An 18,577-nucleotide genomic window follows, 5' to 3' on the forward strand; every position below is an offset into this window, starting at 1 on the left:
CAATTTTATATTTATACAATATTGTGTTATTAATACATATAAAATTAACGTGGCAACATTAGCCTTCGTCGCGCAAGTCTGTCAGTGTCAGCGTCTTGTACAGTAATGGTACTGAAAGAATGGTAGTGAATGATTTGTAGTATTGGTTAATATTTTTATGAGATCACTCCGAAATTAATTCAGTGATAACTGTTTTGAGCGTATATGTATCATGGGATTGTAGTTTGTCATTAATTTTTGTTAAATGATTAGGTTTGTATTACAATACAGTTTTCTTCATTGGCGCTTAATTGGAGATTTATTGGTATTAGTCATAACCTCGACTTTTTTACAATGTACGTGATTTATTTGTAGAAATTGGAATACCGTAACAGAAACGATAGAATTATTGGTTCGTTTCATGTAATATAGTGATAAGACATTTAAATGGCGTTAACTGTGTGCATGTTTTGACGTTATGAGAAAAAAGACTTTGATAAGGCTGTACATATTTCATCTCTATGGCTAAAGGAAAATTAAGAGGATCAGATTCGAATAATAAGGTAAGATGTAAAATAATTTTAATATTAACGCAAATAGTTTTTTGGCTAATGCATTTTTTTTTAAATAAACAGCTGACAGCTTCAAATGCAACCTTTAAAAATGGGGAGACATATACGTCAGAGTTTGAAATTAATGAAATACCACCTAGTGCCCGCACATTGCTTACAAAGGGTTATATACAAGATGGAATCAATTTTGATTCAGGTTTATTTCTGTGTTTTAATTATGCCTTTATTATTTAGTACATACTTTGTATCTGACATACTTTAAATATCTTTAGGTGCTACTGTGTCAACCCGTGGACGTTTCATGACAGACCAAGAAAAGTTACGATGTCCTAATGAACGTCCTTTGTACCTTTACATACAGGGACATACTAAACATAATGTGGATTGTATGTTATTTCTTTTTCATTTTTTGTGAAACTGAAATATTTATTTGTTTCTTTTTTTACAGTGGCTATACAAAAAATTAATGAGATTATCAAAACTGAACATCAAAGTTCTTTAAATAGGCCAAGTAGATTTACTAATGCACCACCACCTCTTATGAGTTTACATTCCGGAGTTACATCCGTAGTATGTAATATTTGTATATATTGTATATTAACAATATGTCTGTAATGTATATTTTTCTTTAACAATATATGTCCATAATGTTGACAGGAAAAAATTTGTGTTGGGATAGAGAATGCTCCAGAAGGGTTTGACTTACGAGGTAGAATTATAGGTGCAAGTGGTGCAAATTTATTATACATTAGGGGTGAAACAGGTGCAAATGTAACTTTGAGGGGTAGAGGATCACAGTTTATTGATCCAGTTTTAGGAACTGAATCTCCGGAGCCTCTACATTTGTATATAGAGTAAGAATTATTTATATTTTTTTTAATAATTAGTTACAGTTTGTAGTGATAAAATGCATTATATATTTTGTTTATGTAGGCATCCAAAACCAGAAGCATTACAAAATGCAAAACAGTTAGCAGTTAATTTAATTCAAACAATGCAGTCTGAACTACAGTCATACATACAGCAACAACCACCTCCTGTACAGTCACAGCAAGTTATAGAGCAATCACAAATACAACAAAGTATGAATTACACTTTTATAAATATACTGTGATTACGATTTTTCATTCATGGATATTTTCATTTTTTATAGCACAATTTCAAACTATGAATATTGGTACCTTGGGACAACCTAATGTTGTTACTATACAACATCAAGGTAGAACATATTAATAGTTCACGACTTGTAGAAATTCTTTTTCTAACCAATATTAATCATTCTGAACAGATATTATACAACATCCACAAAGTAGTGTAGTAACATTACCAGCAACAATTCTCACTGCTACAGTAGCTGGTGCACCAGGATCTGGTATAACAGTCCCTCCACCTGGAGTACACATTCCTCCTCATTCTGGACCATTAGTACCACCCCCACAAACTCAGGTAATATTTCAATTTAAATGGTGTATGCAACAGCTACTGAAATTATAATTATTGTTCTGTTAATTCAATGTTTCATATAAAGGAGATACAAACATTTATGCCACCTCCACCAGTTGGACAAGTACAATTAATTGGTCCTCCATCAACAGTAAGTCAAGTGCAATATCAAATTCATCCTGGACAACCACTTCAGATTCAAGGGATTCAACCTGGGTCACAATCATCACCTCAACCCGTGACTCAGATGTATGTGATGAGTCAACCACCACCTCAGAATCCAGCTCAACAAAATTTCATTACAAGTAGCAATGTGCCAGTCAGTGGTGCGGTTTCTTATGTTTATACACAACCGAATGTACAGAGGCCTTCTACGCCATCGCAAGGAATAATTGAAGCCGTAAACGTGAATTTACAACAACCACCGCCAGCAGCTCCGATTAATATAACTCAGCAACCACCTCCGCCGCTATTGCATCTCCATTTTCCTCCACCAAATTTTCCTCCAAATCAGCCACCACCTCCAGTACCGCAAACTTATCAAATACAATACCAACAAGTTCAAGCGCCTGCATCGCAATCGCAAACACAGTTTGTGTTACAACCCGGGGAACATATTGTTCCACCACAGTTGCAACAAAATCATGAACAGTCTCAGGCTGTGGCTCAACATATGTTACCTCCACAATTTGAAGGTCATGCTCCTCAGTTTCATTTACAAGTACCACCTCCGTCTACCCAAACTTTCCTAGTTCCTAACGCTCAATCACCTCAACATCCTCAACAACATCCTCTTCCTCCTGGAGGTGAAGTACAACATCAACAAGAAGGATCAGTGGATCAAGGGCCACATCCTCAACCAGTACCACCTCCACAAATTGTACCACCACCATCAGCTGCTCAAATGCCAAATTCTATGAATATTCTTACTAGTATTCCGCCACCGACGCAAGCACCACCCCCACAAAATGCTCCATGGCTGTATCAAACACAGCAACCCCAGCAAATGTTACAATCTCAGGGTCAATTGCAGGTAATGTAATGACATCTATAATATATATTTTAATTAAATACAACATGTATTAATAGTAAAATTTGTATTTCATAGGTCCAAATGCCACCTGCAAATATACCTCTGCATAATGTACCTCCGCCTCAAGTTCAAGCACAGATACAGTACCATGCACAGCATATGCAATATCAGAATGGACATGTCCCACCTCAAGTACATTACACGGTTCAACCACCACCTCAACAATTTGAACAAAAACCTGATTCGTCGGAACAGAAATCTCATGGGGTAAAGAGAAGATTTTCAGACGTTGAAACAAATCCGGTTAGTTTTTAGAGTTTATTATTTTCTCGATAAATTAATTTGCCTTCTTGAAAAATTCTAAAAACATTCTTTTACATAAATAACAGGAAGCATCGCCGTATCAATGTGTTCCCCTGCCTGCTCAGCGTCACGGAACAGGGTAAGTAAAATGATTGAATTATTCTTTATTTAATTTAATATTAATTGTTATATTTATATGTACACAGTATAGTTTTCTTGGAGTGTACGAGAAAATAAAATTTTGATGTGTGAATAAAGCAGGTTTAATGAATTTTAATTACATATTTAAATATGTATTTAAAACATAAAGTAAACATGCTTATTTTTTGTATTAAATTTAAATTGCTATAATATTTGATTAGATTCAAAATCGAAAAACAGTGTTATATTTTTAATGTCTTGAACCGTTTTCTATAGTACCATAAACAGTGTTGGGAGTCTCTTATTTATAAAAGCTGCTTCGTAAATAACTGTTTAGACATGAAGATTGTAAGTTAAATTCTTTCCAGAAATCTGCTTTGATTAAGATGTACCAAACTCAATGAATAAGAGGGGAATGCTTTATTTATTTCCTACTCATAAATTTATTATGAAAAATTAAAGTCACTCAGTATTATAGAGTAAGGTACATTGTTTTTTATTCTTAAAAATTATAATCTGATAATAAATATCTTTACATATTCACAATTAAATTATCTTTAAACAACTGTTTTACTTGTGATAAAGTATGGAATTGATATAAATGTGTATCCAAGTAATCAGGATTATTTAAAGTAGTTGATTGTGAATATTGTGAATTTTTCACAGAATATTATATATTGACAAAAGAGTTTAATTGTGTATGTGTCTTTCCCAAAAGAAATTACTTTTCCATATGTGTCATAAATGAAGTAACAGTTCTATTGTCAGTAGTGATATTTTAGTGGATATTATATGTAATTTAAGCTTTTAGTGCTAGTTAATAATACCTTACAGATTATACGTAAAGCAATTGGGAATAATTTTGATACAATAATATTCTGTGTTCTATAGAAATAAAATACATTTCACATAAAGTTTGGTATGATTAACTACGGCCTGGAGATACCAGGTATTTTTAACATTTCAGAAGTATCCATGCCAGTGCATCAGGTGATATTTGCTTAAATTTTGAAATGTTTATTTATAACCATGGATTGTGCGTTAATAATTTGAAACTGAATTGTTTAAGCAGAGAAGGTGATCGACAGCAGCAAGTCTTACATGGCCCATCACCAACATCTATGGGTCTACCACATGGAGATCGAAACAAGCTGCTAATGCCACCTCCACATCCAGGTCTGTAACTAAGAGTATTTAAGATGAAAGAGTGCTGGATACCTTTTGAAAATTAGAATAATATTACAAAAAATAACTATAAGATTAAATACACAAAATTCAGTGTTAACTTACATTTTTTTTTTAACGTAAATATTTTCATTTTTTAATATTCAATGAATGATATTTTTATGGTTGATCAATCTACTTTTACATTTTTATTTCAGATGGGTATCAAGCATTGTTTCTCAATACTCTTAGCTTGTAGTACATTATTTACTGTAAATATACAGTTTTGCTAAACAGTATGAACTTTGTCTTACTCTTAATTGTGACATGTTTAGTGATCTGCTAAATTTCATGTATTTATACAAATATTTTGCAGATGGACATCAGGATTGTCTACGACATTCATAATGCCACGATAATAGATTGCTTTCTATTTGTCTTTGTTTGTTATTATTTAGAATTAACAAAATTTTCGCTCTATTATATTACATCATTATAATAGTTAACTTAAGCATCTTAATTTTAATGCTTCTTCGTATGGTTTCAATTCAAGCATATGCGTTTTCAGATGTCTATGCAACAAAGTGATTTTATATTTCAGTGATTACTTTTAACACGTATTAACTATAATTATTATCATTCGCGTTACGTTTAAATGCATTATATATTTTAATATAAGTGTTTTAAGTTTAACGAGTTAAATAATTAAGGTTGCATTTCTTCGGATAAAGCGGAGCATGCAAATACATGGATTACTGTATCAACATTAATAAGCATTAATTTAAACATTATTTAACGCTGTTCTTTTTGCGTATAAGCAATTTTCAGAATCAATGCTCTGGATTTTGCAGATAAAACTACATGTACATTATAACGCTGTTTGTTTTATAGCGAATCCACTTTCACGTGATCTCGAGGACGGTTTTAGTTGGAAATTCGGCTGTTGTAGATGCAAATAAATTCCTAATGATAAGTTTTATTTTACAGATCATGGGTTAGGTAGAAAGAGCAGATTGAATAAGCTGAACGGTAATTGTAACACCATACTGACACCATGGACTGAAATGTATTGTGTTCCCTAATAAATGTAGCTCTATAATCAGTATTTATTTTCTTGTTTTTAGTTAGAAATGGTCAATGGCGTGAAATATTGTTACATCGTTCTATAATTTCACAAATTAAAATAATTTAAAAATTAATACAAAAGATTCAATTTTTTTTCTTATACAGTCTCGAGAAGAAACATATTCATCTTGAGAAGAAAAAAAAAGCAGTGACAATTGAATAGTACAATAGTATTTAAATAGCACAAATAGCTTTCTATTTAGCTTTTATAATTTTAAAAGTTTTGTACAAAATTTTTAATTTTATACAATGCAAAAATAATGTACTTGTACCTTTATTTTTAATAACAAACTAATACTACTTAAGCTGACAGTTTTATTACAATATTTCATCACGTTATTTGCCATATTAATTCTGTGACATATTATATATAGTTATTGCATATCCTATTGTATGTCTTGTTTCATTTCATTATTCTCATTATGTAGGTGAGAAACGCAACATGGATCAAAAAACTCCAGGCATGAGTTCAGGTATACTTAAAATTATACATTGTTTGAATTGTGAAACGGACTTTATTACGGATTCATATTCGTATCATAGGAAATGAGCAGAATGCGATGGGAGATACAATGAACATTCATCCAGGAGGTGGACCACCTCTACCTCCCCCTCTTCCACCGCAAGCGCCATGGCAAAGTCATCATGTCAGAGTTCCATGGGGTAGACCACCGCCAATGCCAAGAGACGGGGAGCATCAAGGAGTGTGTCCTACACTACCTCCGACTAATATGCCACCACCTCAAATTAGACCCAGAGGTATACACACTGAATAATGGCAATGTAAATAATTGTTTACCTGTATACATTTGTAAATATAATCTATATGATTCACTTAAATACTTAATACTTCATTAACATTCATGTTCATAATACACGCTCAAAAATTAGTCAAATTATGCGGTTGCTTTGGTGGGTTTTTTGAATCTAAAACGAAAAAATTAGTTTATCTATCGATTTTGTAAATTTCCTTTATACATTTAACTTTTATAATTTATCTTAGGTCTGCGTGTGTAATGTAGTGTTTCCGTGATTATTCAGGACACATTGAAGGTAATCGTTCGCCGGTACAAAATGCAATATTGGAGCATCAATTGAATGTCGAATATAATCAAATGCCACCGTATACGACAAAACCTCCCCCTTACAATTCACATCCATTGATGCAATCCATTTGCAATCCACCGCCACCACCACCGCCGCATCATCAGCAACGACCGCAGCATCCTCCTCAAACAGCGCAACATTATCAGGTGCCAATATCTCAAACATATCAGCCACCGACTTCCTGTCCACCATGGATGAACTAAATACATCCATATAATACCATGAATGGACTTTTTACACTAGTACCTTAAAGATGGCTGATGCAGTCCGTCCAATGTTACGCCATGTTAATCGCTTCAGCTTCTGCGAGTACGACAAAACTTCGTTTATTTGAATTAAATATCGATAGTATGATTAACAACATATAATATGCGACATTATGCTGTGCATTTTATGGTCGCAAAGTATTTTTTTTTTAACTATTAAATTGGAATTATGCACGCGTAAATACTCATTAGCTTTAACGCGTTTATTATCGGTTGTGTGTTAACTCTATTTATCTATTTGCATATAATAAAAAGTATTATTTTAAAAATAATATGCTTTCTTTTGGAATTAATGGATCAACTGACTCGATTGTTAAACTCGTTTAATTTATTTATTACAGATGTAAATCAGTTTGTTCTCTGACGCGTTCAGATAAATGGGGTTTCGTTGTACTCGCGGGAGTGTTAGTTCTTAACAAATGCTGGTTTCAAAAGGCGTAAGAAACATAAATGGATGGCATTGCATTACGTTATCTTCATCAAATTGTTCCATGCGACGGTTAACGATTAATTTAATTGTTCGTTATGAACGTGTATCGCTGCAAAAGGCGCTGTTCTGTAAAAACTGTGTATATGTTACAAATTATTTATGGCGTATGTTTGCAAGGCTTTAGGTAGCGTAGGATAGTAATAAATTTATAAATAACCTGTTATAAGCGAGTAACGTGTGCATTTCTCGTAATTACGTAACACCGTTTCGTGCGAATCACGATTTACAAAGAAAAAAAAATGGATTATAAATTGTTACGACATGAATGCATATAGATATATAATGGGAAATGATATTGATTAGTTCCAAGAAATGCTTTTTAGTATTAACGCACACACGAGGATCTAGGAGTATACGTTTCCTTTTGATTTGCATCTATAATACGTAATTAGTCTTTCCTTACATTTACCATATGCTGTCTATTTATACCTTGTTTCGTTATCAACATACTCTCTGTACCATGTGATATCTGTTTGTAGACAATCTACATACGGTGTATGCAATTTTGTATGGAAACGTGAATAAATTGTTTCCAATGATTTTACGGGAAACTATAAAAAATTGCGGAGTTCCTTCTGCGTGAGAAACTGAAAATTTCATTTCTATAAATGTTTGGATAAAACGTGTGATTGGCCTTAGAAAAATAATTTTATTTTTACGATTAAGTGAACAGACAGTATCTTCGTGGTGTTCTTTGAACATTATATTACGAAGCGTGAAGCTTCTCAAAATTTTGACTGATATGCGGAATCTTTTACCTTTAGGTTAAATAATTATTTTTATGATTTAGTTATAGGAATATATTTTTTGATGGAACATGATTTTTGAATAAATTAATTTAATCATAATTTTTGTGTCACTACGTTATTCTTGCGTGCATTAATTAAATTAAAGTGTACACATATTACTGGAATATTTAAATCAGTGACCTATATTATTTCTAAAATACAAATGGTTAAACAACAGATATAATCAACGTATATTGGGATTTTATTTCTTGCAAATATACGTTCGTTTCGAGTATCGATTTCAGCCGTGTCGTTAAAACGGCTCTGTTTTTGCTACCAATCAGCCATCGTTCTAATTAAAGTCGTTAAACGTTCCAACATGGTAACTGCGGTGATCGAATATTGACCTAGGCTTTTTTTATGCCAGTTGGAATTCTGCTTAATACAAATCCGATGAAGGTGTACGCTTCTGGAATTGCCCATTACGTTATATGGAGCGAATGGCGTGTGTTACAGACCGTAATAGAATCGACCACCATAAAACGAGCCCTGTACGTTCTATAATTAAAAGAAGACGTTAAGATCTTGCGGGTGGAATATACATTTTTTATGGAGCACTCATCGTAATGTTTGTCGAAACTGGAAATTATTAAATAAATCTTATTTATTGAAACGCTAAAGTTATTATATATGTAATGTCATTGTAATATATTACTCAAAGTCAAATTTATCTGCACTCTAATTATTAGCTATAGTCACTTTTTTTAAACATTAGTCTCGATAAAAGGCTCGAACTCGTTTTTTTATGTAGCAGTCATAAAAAAATGTGGCTCACTTCACCACATTTTCCGTCATCTTTCGCCACATCAAACTTAAACAGTTTTATTTATCGATAAAGAATCGGAATTTGTAAAATCAGAGAAATGATATGATCGTTTAGTCATGTCTCAGATTTGTCCATCTTCGTCGCATCAACTGGTCGCAGCCGCAATTGCCTTTCGACGTGCAAGACGTAAATTTCCAAAAAATTATGGTCTCTGTTGTAACTCCGAAGAAGTAACCAAGTTTGACGAAGTAATTATATAATCAAAATGAAACATTGAAAAGTTGCAAAAGACATTAGCTTCTACATTAATTATTTCAATTTTAATAATAATTTTATCTTAAGTTTCTAACGTATACGTAGGTTTCGTTGCTTATTATTATTTAAGTCTTCCATCTCTTAAACTTACAATCAGACTGAAAGCATCACAGGAAACGAGGAAACCAACGATGCGGAGAATTTATCGTTTACACCGAGAAAATGTTTGAACACGATGTCGAATTGTGTCGAGCCAGTGGCAGTTTGGAATGACGAATCCGGGGAGAGTAGCTCATTCAAGGAAAACTTACTTCAGATACCTATAATCTGCAGTTGTTGTCGCAAACGCAATGAACAGGGCAGTGGTGGAGATGCGCTTGATATCGTTCCAAGCAAAGAACACAATGGTATCGCGAGAAAAATTGAATGTTTCAAAGCAGAACAATCAGAGAGGTACGATTTAAATCAAAAGATTACACTAACAATTTGATGAGAATATAATTGTAATATGATGTAGGTGTTTTACGTATATTTCCATGGATAAATATAGGTATATTTTTATAGCGCTGTCTAAAGGGATGTAGGAGATTTAAAGAATTTTTTTTCTAAATACTTTAAAAATTAAATTAACCAATATTTTCATTTAAAATCACATTTCTATCCTCATGAAACGATTAGCCATGTCAAGCGTTTAATCCTTAATTCCTCAGCAACGATGGAAAAGCCATGAAAGGCTTCATAACGGAGTCGAGGAATTCTAGCCGCTGTCGTACTTCATATTCTCATTCAGGTAGACGAAGTCCAAAAGAAACTTCGTCGAAATTGGATTCCGTTAATCTTCTGTACGACAGAGGCCACGACGATGTAGACAAAGGTAACAACTCGTCCGAGAAACGGAGTGAGTTGAAATTCTTCGCGTTCTTGAATCACGACCTAATCTCGACGTGAATTATCGCGATAATTTCACTTCGTTTAGACTGCAACGCTGGAGAACACAGCTGCAGCGGTGGGAGAAGAGATTGCAAGTCGGCTCATCGAAATTCGCGATCTAAATTAAATGTCTCCGAGTCGCGAAAGGATAACGTGTTGCCCAACGTTTCGCACGATTGCGATTTTCATTGTGCCAAACATTCTACTATGAACTTGTTGGGGTCGCATACGGACTGCTGTCAATCACAGAATTCTCATCGTTGTTACCACTCTCACGAGCACTGTCATCATCATTGCTACGAAAAATGCAGGTCCGATTAATTTTTATTTCGCTTATTATGTGAATTATTATCTGATTAATTTATTATTATTATCTGACTAATTTAGAATAAATTTACTTCAGTTGTATAATTTTTATTTGCATTTTCTTTCAACAGTTGCACAGCGAAAGGCAAACCACGTCTCACTTCAGACACCTGTCTCTGTTCGTCAAATTTGAACGATCACGCAGTTCATTGTAACAAGGATCACGTACCCTGCAACCATGGTTGTTGCACGAAAGGATTGAAAAAGATATCGTTGGTTCAGGAGCAGAAAGACGAAGAATTAGACGATTGCGTGGGCACGATTCATCACAAGGACTCTCTGTGCATCTTGGTGGAAAAATACAAAGCGAACAGAAAGTGCAAGATCAAGAAATGTGCCGACGAAGCGGAAATCTCGGATGAACGAATCAAAGACGACAAATCGTTCACGTCAGAAACCACCTGTCAATTGGAAGATATTAATTCGAAACAGCGAGAGAAACATTCGGACAACAAACATAGATTTCGAGGGAAAACGTGCAGGCACGGTTGCGGGCAAGTTATCAGAGACGGAGACTACAATCACATAAAAAATTTAAAATCTCGTCTGATAAAGACAGGGACTTGCTGTTCACCGAAAGGGACACCTTGGAGACACACGTTTTACGTCTAACCAGATTTTTTTACACGACACGCATTTTATTTATTCAAAGATTTTTGTATTTGTATTATATTTCTTTTTCTTGTGCTCGTTATATATTGCCTTCTTTTTATACATAATGTTCTTGGTTCATTTGTCGCATTTTAGAACTGTTACTTGAAAGGAAATTTCCAATTCAACGTGAATCCACAAAGGGGACGTTTACATTGTGCAACTTTTGACCGATCGGTCGACTTCGAGTTGTTCAACTAAAAGATTTATAGTACGCTTAAATATTGGACATTTTTATCGGACAGCATGGTTGACGCATTATGTAAAAAGATGTTACGTTCAATATTAGCCAGTTGCACTGCATTTGTTATTATTTGCAAGAGTTACTATTAAATTCATTTAAATTCATTTTCTTTGCTATTTCTTCTATTTTAACAAATTGCAATCTACTGAAGTCTTAAGTTGATCAAACTGATTAGGGCTATAGGGATTTAGAGATAAGGTGAGAAGGCTTGGAGTTGAAAAAATTCGAGTATTTTTAATGGCTAAATAATTAAAATCCGTAAATTTCTAATGCCGAAAGCTTCTCGTGGACTAAATCCGCCAGTGAGTTGGCTATCACGGTTGGTCGATCAAAAGTTGTTTAATGTAAATGTAACTACAGTGGAAGTACGTAAATTTGAGTTGAAGTTACATAAATTTCTCTCAATATGTTTCTCGAATTTTCATTAAAATGCTCGTAAATTTCCCAGCAAACCGCCTCTGGTTCTAATTTTCATTTTCGCTTCGGGGGGCAAAAAGGAAGGTGTAAAAAAGTGTACTCGACGGAGGTTCAATTTCGTCGCGTGAAGGACCACGCGACGGTGCACTTCAGAAGAGTTATTTTTTAAAGCATATTGCGCTAATAAAGTTAATAAACTTATTTCGGAAGTATATTGCTTTAATAAAGTTAATAAACGAGGGCATTTATATCATTCTGCCGGCGCGTCTGCGGTACCGCTGGTCTCTTGGGCAACATTTGGCTCTTCTTCCGCCGTTTCCGTCTCTTCCGCTACTTCCTCCGCCGGTTTCTCTGTTTCTTATATTGTACAACTTTCGTTAATAATTGATTCGCGCGAGATAAATTTTCGTTCCACTAACTTTCATTACAGCTACCTTCACCGGAAATGATTAACGCCATTTTTTACCTTCTCCAGTTTTCTCCTCTTCGTGCTCCGTTTTTTCCGCTGCCGCTTCTTCTTCTTTCGCTTCTTCTTCTTTCGCTTCTTCCTCTTTCGCTTCTTCTTCTTTCGCTTCTTCCTCTTTCGCTTCTTCCTCTTTCGCTTCTTCTTCTTTCGCTTCTTCCGCTTTCGTTTCTTCCGGTTCTGCTTCTACTTCTTCCCCTGCATCTGCTTCCACTTCTTCCGCTTCTTCCGCCTTCGCTTCTGATTCCTGAGTTGTGGGTAAATGTTCCGCAACTTCAGCTTCTGATACTGCCTCCACTTCGTCTTCTTCCTCCGCCTGTTCTTCCATGTAATCTGTTTCCGTCCTCGCTTCCGGTTCTTGAGGCTTGGCGTGGGGTTCCTCTACTGCAACCTCTTCCATTTCTCCTTTGAATTTAAATTCAAAATTAAATTCAAAGTTTATAAGATTTTAATATTGTTTTAACTTTTGTAGCCTAATACGACAATATTCTTTTTAAATGTTCAGTTGAATTTTTCTCATCTCAACATACCTGTATGGTAGTATATCAAATATTGTTTATAAATATAAACAAAATTTCTGCACATTGTAAACATTGTACATTATAAACCTAGACGTTTAGAATGAAAAAATGAACGAAAACAAAATTGTTACATAAGAAAAAGTTTAAGGGAAGAATAATCTGAATAATTGAAAGTTGTGGAGTAAATATAGTCACCTTCGTCTTCATATTCTTCCTCTTCCTCATCCATTTCACCAATCTGTGAGATACCTAATGAGAATATTTGAAAGATTGTTTAATAGCGTAAGAGTTTGATTAAAACTATGTATATGAATGTATGAGGGTTTAAATTACTTTCTGCCGATAAACGTGTCTTCCTCAAGTGCTCCTTGAAAGTTAGCTCTACTTTCGTGCTGGTGATCATCATTTCATGTCGAGTACCGTACTCCGTTGGGATATCCTTGCGTGATGTCACTCTTTCGAAAACCATGTGTCGCAGAGTGTCCAAAATGGCCCCCACTACCATTGACTTCGACGATTCTACCTTCTGGACGTCGTAACAACGTTTCCTCGCTTGATACTTTTTATAGGCTCTCTTTCCAATCGAAAATAATTAATATTATTCCATTGTATATTCCTTGTTTATCTAATAAAATTATAAGTTATCCTCAGGAGAAGCTCTCGAGGGTACACCGATCGAATCGATTAATAATAATTAATTCAGTACTCGTTGCGAGGTAACAAATTACTTGAATAATAGAAGCAGCTTCATTGGCCTTTTCCATAGTCAATCCAGAGTCTTCGTACATCATATCCATCCAAGCAACTGCTTGAATAGCTTCAGCAGGTTCCAGTATTCGTTCATCCGCCTTAAGAGGTTCATGCTCCGTTCCCGCTGAGAATATCGAGATTATTGAATCTATCTTCAGAATTCGTAAAGAATTTATAGGATGTAATATCTGATTCTTACGCGCGTCGATCTTTTGATTCCTTCGAGTGTAGTATCCTCGATAAGCGAACTGCGATTATACGTCATGGTCAATAATTATTCACTAATATGCTCGAATATTTAACCTTCAAGTGTCCAACAGCCTTCGTAATCTCCGCTTGAGTGGCACCAGCCTTTTTCAAGATGTCCAGCGTGTTCGTCACTGCTCGTTGCCATTGAACTTTCCCTTGAGCTTCGTTCAGAACCATCCTCTCGTAGTGACCACGAAAAGCAGCCTAATTTTTCTGTCCGTTTTCATTTTGTCGGGAAAGTATATTTTATAGTCGTTTACGGATATGAACTTGTATGACTGTCGCGGCTCGTTCTGCGTCTTCGCGTGTGGCTCCTGTGGCTTCCAGGATGCTTCGTATCGACATCATGGATTGGTCGTCCAAGGAGTAATCTATGCTTCAACAATTGAAAATATATTCATATTCTACGCCAGATATTTGCCATACTGCATTGTTTTAAATAGAAGCTGTATTTGAATTAGTGAACACAGGGAAATGCAATAAATACAATTTTAATAACTACTATTGAAATTATCTATTATAGAATTATTTATAAAGGTATTCTATTATTTGTATTTGCAGCACACTCTCGTTATATTACCAGTTTAATTATCCTAACCTTAACAGGCTAGATTTCTTAGTAGAGATCTCTGTGTTAATACAACGAAAGTTTGTCGTACACTTCATCAGTACATTGAAACAAAAATGATACCATTAACCACATGAACAGCAGTGCGCAGTAAACTTAAGTAATCTTTATTTCTGCATTTTACAACTTTACCCCCAGAACTACCCTGTTTAAGGCTGCACTTTTAAATTAATCACGTGCACCCTTTACGATTCGTAAAACCTTACCTTCGCATATTTGCACCGGTTGCGTGTCAACCGCGTCCAAGAACTCGCGGAATGCTCTCTGCGGAACAACAGAAAAGAAGAATGGCACACAAAAGTATCGTACAGGGCATCGATTAGCGTGGTTGCACGCGATAATGAAATTTACTTGAATTCGTGGAGCCGCGACAGCGATCTGCTCCAAAGTGAAACCACTACTGTAAAGTATGCTCAGAATTGCCTGGCTACCGAGCAGAATGTTGTTTACGACTTTGACCGCGACTGTAACGATAGCGTACGTTTAATGGCAGCCATTGATCATCCGGTTAAAAATAAAAGGAATTACATTCAGGTACGTTTAAATAAGGAACGATGCTGATGTCTTTAAAATGAGTTGAGTTCTTTTGAAAGAATCTTTGCAGGATTCTGTCATATGAATTAATTATTAGAGCGTTTATTTTATTGGAGATTTATTTTAGGCTGGTTTTAATTCTTTCGTTATGGCAGTACTTAATTAAACTGTATTTATTTCTTTTTAGGGCTTATATCATCAGATTTCAGAATTGTTAAAGAATTTAGAAATGAATGAATTTTTAAAAAATGTTAAAATGAATAAATTTTTAAAAAATGTTAAATTAATGAATTTTAAAAAAATGTTAAAATGAATACATTTTTAAAAAATGTTAAAATGAATGAATTTTTAAAAAATGTTAAAATGAATGAATTTTTAAAAAATGTTAAAATGCATGAATTTTTAAAAAATATTAAAATGCATGAATTTTTAAAAAATGTTAAAATGCATGAATTTTTAAAAAATGTTAAAATGAACGAATTTTTAAAACATGTTAAAATGAATGAATTTTTAAAACATGTTAAGATGAATGAATTTTTAAAACATGTTAAAATGAATGAATTTTAAAAAAATTTTAAATGAATAAATTTTTAAAAAATGTTAAAATGAATGAATTTTTAAAAAATGTTAAAATGCATGAATTTTTAAAAAATGTTAAAATGCATGAATTTTTAAAAAATGTTAAAATGCATGAATTTTAAAAAAATGTTAAATTAATGAATTTTTAAAAAATGTTAAAATGAATGAATTTTAAAAAAATGTTAAAATGAATGAATTTTTAAAAAATGTTAAAATGAATGAATGTTTAAAAAATGTTAAAATGAATGAATTTTTAAAAAATGTTAAAATGCATGAATTTTTAAAAACTTCATTTTCAAACTCTTAAATTTCCAAACACCTAAATTCTCAAATAACAGAATTTTCCATCAGGAAACGAAAGTTAATGAATGAAAGATGAATTTAGTTCCAGGATGAATAATAGCGTGAATTTAGGTTAAAGAATCCGAATGAAAAATTTCGTATTGACAGTGAAAAAGGTAAACTCAGCAAGTGAAATGTACTTTTCGTGTTTTCGCGCGTGATGAGAAGCGTGTCCACGTATTCGGCGATAAAAGCGTACAGGTTGGCCGGCTGCAAACGAAGAACCTGTTTTCGATTAAAAGAAAATCGATTAATCACTCGGGTAAATGTAATAACTTAATCGAATTTGATTTATTAATCCCTGAATTCGCAAAGATATAACTGTAAACATTCACTGTTTTTTTCTACCAGCTGATGTTTAATTACCGGTGACCTATGTGTGATATTTAACCACCGATCAATGCCTCACATTTCATTAGCACTGATTAATGTCTGATATTTAATTAACAGCAATTTTATTACGAGATATCAATGTCACTCCGGGAATACAAAGTAAGAGAAAACAGCAAAAACTCGAATATAAATTAATTTTTGTTATTATTTGATCAAAGCGTCACCTGCTGCATGGAGGAATTAATCCATACGGCGCAGTAACGAAATTTTTGTTTATTGTAAAATAAAATTTCATTTCACTGTAATAACAAATAACGGGGCTGTTATAGAACTTGATAATGTTTTCGAAGCAACTTCAAAAATATGTACTCATAAAATACCTAACAACGAGGAAAATTCAGCAGGAGATCCTATGCTTACCGGAAAAGTATAAAATAAATAAAATTCTCATTAATGGAAGCGAGAATAACATCTCGCTTAAATATGTATACCCCTGCTCGCGTTTCAATCGCAAAAATTCGACTATGCATTAAAAATGTGAATATGATATAGTTCATTATTAATACGATACCCGTTCAAATATTTAATCGCGTTTGAAATGCAATATAACCGAAAGGAACTGGCGGAGAATAATGATGTAAATTATGTTATTTAAAATGGGGGAGTATCATTTACATTTTTAATAATCGATTGAAATTTTATGTCGTGCTATTAAACTTTTAAATCATTTTAAACGAGCATTTCGCGATAAAATGTAGAGACGCGAATTTTTAAGCCTGTTGAAAAATATTTCCATATTTTAAATCATTTGAAACGATCATTTCGCGATAAAATATAGAGACGCGAATTTTTAAGCCCGTTGAAAAATATTTCCATGCCAAAGAGATTTTTCAAATATTCAGCTGCAGAGTTAAATTAAAGCGACGTTATTAAATCTTAACTGATCCAGATGTCAAGATTAACCCTGGGAAAGGGTGTCGTTAACCTTTACTTTAGCGTGCACCGGAGAAATCGCTCGAATCTCGGTTACTCGATTAAATATATCATTTGTAACACAATATTTATTGCAACAATGACTCGACCAAAGTTCGATCTTCTTCGAAATGTTGCGTGAGCTTACCTCGCGAGATATGTCGGCGCACAATTCTCGCAAGCCTTCCGGCACTTTGTATATGTGTTTAGCGTCGTGTTTCTGAAGCGTTACGTCCATTTTCCGAATACTTTTTTCCCCGGTAAAAGCGTGAAAACCAGCCGATGTCTCCTGTCAAAAATAGTGAAATCTTGCTGGTTGCGACGTTTCACGAATTGCTCGCGATTTTTCGGTCAAAGAGTGACGTAAAATGTAATTCTCTTTTGTTTCGTAAAATCGTATCACGCTGTCGTTCAACCCGCTTTTTTAAATATTCGAAGTCACAAATTTGTGGAGAAATTGATGGTATTAAGTTTTGCATACCAAATGCCAGATTTCTCTGCCACCGTGTACACGTTAAATAATCTATGAATATTGGAGGTTATACGTTGAAAGCTTTTGAAATGTTTCGAATGTTCGAATTTAGAATTTTATGCTGCATTTTGTATTGCAAATTTGGAATTTTATAGTTTAGAGACGAATTGCAACTTTCAAATTTATTCAAGTTTCTAAATTGTCAAGTTTGAAGCACTTGAAATCTTCAATGATGGTTTAGACATTTTTTGGATGTTTCTGTGCCCTTGGATCTCTATGATTCTTTACCTTAATTCTTTTAAATTTCTATGTTCTTTGATTTTTATGATTCTTGACCTCCAATCTGAGATTGTATAACCTTCGTACTTCAAATATACAAAATTTTTGGAAATTAGATATTTAGGTTGTACTTATTTACATTCTATCGCATAATAATAGTCCACATCATTCACTCGCAGCTATATCTGTTTGCAAGTTCATGGGAATTACGATTAATACAAAAAATCCTTGACAACGCACTTGTGACGCACTCACTCAAACATGAAGTCACCCTGAACTTTGTTATACCCTGAATCACCAACAGTATCATCATGTCAACAACCATTACTCAGCGGTACTACTTTCAAGTCAATAGTCAGTCATAAGCAAACCTCCGAAACCGATAAGTCCCCTCTACAAAACTCCCATCCATATA

The 18,577-nt window shown here is 33.8% G+C and overlaps 3 protein-coding genes across 9 annotated transcripts; 2 read left to right on the forward strand and 1 right to left on the reverse strand.

Moving 5' to 3' along the window:
- Window positions 1-61: 61 nt before the first annotated feature.
- On the forward strand, window positions 62-8,162 carry LOC100875052 (uncharacterized). 6 transcript variants are annotated; one of them, XM_076531685.1, is made up of 16 exons: window positions 63-252; window positions 355-542; window positions 615-747; window positions 824-937; window positions 1,000-1,121; window positions 1,209-1,405; window positions 1,485-1,633; window positions 1,705-1,770; window positions 1,840-1,997; window positions 2,080-3,027; window positions 3,103-3,330; window positions 3,417-3,469; window positions 4,541-4,647; window positions 6,189-6,233; window positions 6,304-6,519; window positions 6,802-8,162. In XM_076531685.1, the coding sequence occupies exons 2-16, from the start codon at window positions 501-503 to the stop codon at window positions 7,068-7,070; spliced, it is 2,847 nt and encodes a 948-aa protein (XP_076387800.1). In that variant the 5' UTR covers window positions 63-252; window positions 355-500; the 3' UTR covers window positions 7,071-8,162. The 6 variants fall into 6 exon arrangements, with proteins under 6 accessions (XP_076387804.1, XP_076387800.1, XP_012146636.1 ...); XM_012291246.2 differs by having other exon boundaries at window positions 4,544-4,647; XM_076531687.1 differs by having other exon boundaries at window positions 6,304-6,543; window positions 6,764-6,924.
- Window positions 8,163-8,527: 365 nt separating this feature from the next.
- Window positions 8,528-18,413, reverse strand: LOC100874714 (uncharacterized). The gene is made up of 12 exons (XM_012291236.2): window positions 17,560-18,413; window positions 16,247-16,331; window positions 15,003-15,115; window positions 14,858-14,915; window positions 14,294-14,394; window positions 14,078-14,227; window positions 13,974-14,022; window positions 13,753-13,898; window positions 13,358-13,598; window positions 13,220-13,273; window positions 12,507-12,908; window positions 8,528-12,397 (listed from the first exon to the last, which is right to left on the reverse strand). Exons 1-12 carry the CDS (start codon window positions 17,647-17,649, stop codon window positions 12,291-12,293), a joined length of 1,596 nt encoding a protein of 531 aa, XP_012146626.2. The 5' UTR covers window positions 17,650-18,413; the 3' UTR covers window positions 8,528-12,290.
- Window positions 9,291-13,337, forward strand: LOC100874826 (uncharacterized). Of its 2 annotated transcripts, none has more exons than XM_076531698.1 (5): window positions 9,291-9,425; window positions 9,590-9,885; window positions 10,143-10,330; window positions 10,409-10,673; window positions 10,800-13,337. In XM_076531698.1, the coding sequence occupies exons 1-5, from the start codon at window positions 9,294-9,296 to the stop codon at window positions 11,338-11,340; spliced, it is 1,422 nt and encodes a 473-aa protein (XP_076387813.1). In that variant the 5' UTR covers window positions 9,291-9,293; the 3' UTR covers window positions 11,341-13,337. The 2 variants fall into 2 exon arrangements, with proteins under 2 accessions (XP_076387813.1, XP_076387814.1); XM_076531699.1 differs by having other exon boundaries at window positions 10,143-10,306.
- Window positions 18,414-18,577: the final 164 nt, after the last annotated feature.

The sequence above is a fragment of the Megachile rotundata genome, chromosome 5 (assembly GCF_050947335.1).
Source record: "Megachile rotundata isolate GNS110a chromosome 5, iyMegRotu1, whole genome shotgun sequence".
NCBI classification, from domain to species: domain Eukaryota; kingdom Metazoa; phylum Arthropoda; class Insecta; order Hymenoptera; family Megachilidae; genus Megachile; species Megachile rotundata.

Coding starts and splice junctions, on each gene's coding strand:
- LOC100875052 (XM_076531685.1), top strand. CDS start 501: ATGGCTAAAGGAAAATTAAGAGGATCAGATTCGAATAATAAG. Junction 938..999: donor TACTAAACATAATGTGGATT/GTATGTTATTTC, acceptor CTTTTTTTACAG/TGGCTATACAAAAAATTAAT. Junction 3,331..3,416: donor CAGACGTTGAAACAAATCCG/GTTAGTTTTTAG, acceptor CATAAATAACAG/GAAGCATCGCCGTATCAATG.
- LOC100874826 (XM_076531698.1), top strand. CDS start 9,294: ATGTCTCAGATTTGTCCATCTTCGTCGCATCAACTGGTCGCAGCCGCA. Junction 9,426..9,589: donor AAGTAACCAAGTTTGACGAA/GTAATTATATAA, acceptor ACTTACAATCAG/ACTGAAAGCATCACAGGAAA. Junction 10,674..10,799: donor CATTGCTACGAAAAATGCAG/GTCCGATTAATT, acceptor TTCTTTCAACAG/TTGCACAGCGAAAGGCAAAC.
- LOC100874714 (XM_012291236.2), bottom strand. CDS start 17,649: ATGGACGTAACGCTTCAGAAACACGACGCTAAACACATATACAAAGTG. Junction 16,332..17,559: donor GCGCCGACATATCTCGCGAG/GTAAGCTCACGC, acceptor AATCGAAAACAG/GTTCTTCGTTTGCAGCCGGC. Junction 14,916..15,002: donor TCGCGGCTCCACGAATTCAA/GTAAATTTCATT, acceptor GTTGTTCCGCAG/AGAGCATTCCGCGAGTTCTT.